The 1,865-nt window shown below is 67.7% G+C and overlaps 1 protein-coding gene across 1 annotated transcript; it reads right to left on the bottom strand.

Moving 5' to 3' along the window:
- Positions 1-807: 807 nt before the first annotated feature.
- Positions 808-1,549, bottom strand: DNAJB8 (DnaJ heat shock protein family (Hsp40) member B8). The gene has a single exon (XM_008051044.2). The coding sequence runs from the start codon at positions 1,539-1,541 to the stop codon at positions 843-845; it is 699 nt and encodes a 232-aa protein (XP_008049235.1). The 5' UTR covers positions 1,542-1,549; the 3' UTR covers positions 808-842.
- Positions 1,550-1,865: the final 316 nt, after the last annotated feature.

Below are 1,865 nucleotides of genomic sequence, written 5' to 3'. Positions count from 1 at the left end.
AAGATGGGTCCTGCGGTCATCAGAACAGAGTCCCTTCCCTTCTTTAGCACCAGCACCCTCCCGTGATGGGCAGCTCGCTCCCCCTAAAGGGAGTCTGACTTGAGCACGCTCTGGGACCACAAGGCTGGGACCCCACCCCCACCTCACAGGTCCCAGACCTGAAGACGAACAGGCGCTCACCAGGAAGGGCAGCACGTGCAAAGGCCCTGAGGCTGTGAGGCATCTGGTGCAGTGGAGGGACGGAGGGGAGGCGGCCGGTGGGAGCTCAGACAGGGAGAACTGGCGAGAGGCGGGCAGGGGCCTTGCCGAGAATGAGGCATGAGGTCCTTCCGCTTAGAGCAGGCGGGGCGGTCGAAGGCTTAAAGCCTTGCGGGCAACATGCTGTGAGGGGTTTGCGCTTTTGCCCCGTGAAGAACCGAGTGGTTGGGGCTGGGGGCCACTGAGAGTCGGAGTCGGGAGGCCTGGGAGGGTGGCAGTGGCTGGCACCAGCGCAGGGCAGAGGGACGGGGTTGGCTTTCGGGTAGATCAAGACAGGGAGGTGGTCATGGCCTGTGTCAACCCAGGTGGTGCACGTGAGGGAGACGATAAACCCCTGGCAGGGCGGCCCGGGCTTCCGGGCGAAGCAGCCGAGATCTGGAGGCAGTGCCCATGCCCTCCTCAGTGGGCCCGCTGGCACCGGAGCCCGGCCCGCGAAGGCCGAAGGTTGGCAGAGGCGCCCCACCCCCCACAAAGCTGGGCGAACTCTTCCACGAACTCACTCGGCACGTTTATTAGCCATCAGCCCGCCTCCATGGCCCCGGGCGGCGGTGGCAGGCGGCAGGAGGGCCGCCGGGGGCTGGCGCCTACTTGTTGTCCACCCGCTTGAGCTGCTCCTTGCCGTTCACGGTCACCGACTTGAGCTGCCCGTCCTCCTCCACCTCCACGCGCTCCTGCCCGTTCTCCACGATGCGCTTGGTGGTGACCTTGTGGCCGTTGATCACCTCGGTGGACGACATCACCGACTTGAACCCCGAGCCGCCCGCGCCGGAGCCGCCGAAGCAGGTGGACGAGAAGGTGGTGCGGCTGCCCCCGCCGCGGCCCAGCGCGTCGCAGGACGAGAAGGCCTCCATGAAGGCCGGGAACTCGCCGAAGCCCGCCGGGAAGGCCGCCCGCAGGCCATGGCCCCGGCCTCCGCGGCTGCTGCCGAACGGGGCGTCCCAGAAGTCGAAGGAGAAAGGGTCCAGGCCGCCGAAGAACTCGCGGAAGATGTCTTCGGGGTTTCGGAAGGTGTAGCCGGTGTCGAAGGGGCTGCTGCAGGGGCTGCTGGCCCCGCCGCCCGCCCGCCAGCTGTCGCAGCCGGCGCGGTCGTACACGGAGCGCTTCTTGGTGTCCGACAGGACCTCGTAGGCCTCAGACACCTGCTTGAACTTCTTCTCGGCCTCCTCCTTGTTGTCGGGGTTCTTGTCTGGGTGCCAGCGCAAAGCCAGCTTGCGGTAGGCCTTCTTGATGTCCTCCGGGGAGGCGCCCGACTGAACCCCCAGCACCTCGTAGTAGTTAGGCATGCCGGGGCGAGTGGCGGGTGCGCACGGGGCCCGCTGGTCGGGGGACTGGGGGAGGCAGCCGCCGGCAGGGGTCCCTTCCGCGGGGGCCTTGCTGGAAACTGTGGGCTCCGGGCGAGGCTCTGCCTGGGAGTTCACCTTTTCATAGTCTCAGCGTCCAGGGACAGGTGGGCCCTCCACTGAGGGGGGGGAGGGGCACTGCCGCTGAAGGCTCAGCCAGGGTGGGTGCCCCTCGGGGGCAGGAGCGGGCCCTTTGTGACATCAGCTCCTGGGGCGTGGCAAACCCACCCCTGGTGCTGGCAAAGCCTGGCATGTCAGCCTGCCCTG

Source organism: Carlito syrichta, unplaced genomic scaffold, assembly GCF_000164805.1.
Source record: "Carlito syrichta isolate Samal-C Ts95f unplaced genomic scaffold, Tarsius_syrichta-2.0.1 Scaffold158115, whole genome shotgun sequence".
In the NCBI taxonomy this organism is placed as follows: domain Eukaryota; kingdom Metazoa; phylum Chordata; class Mammalia; order Primates; family Tarsiidae; genus Carlito; species Carlito syrichta.
The sequence above is the reverse complement of the archived record's forward strand: the minus strand, read 5'-3'. Positions and strand labels throughout refer to the sequence as shown.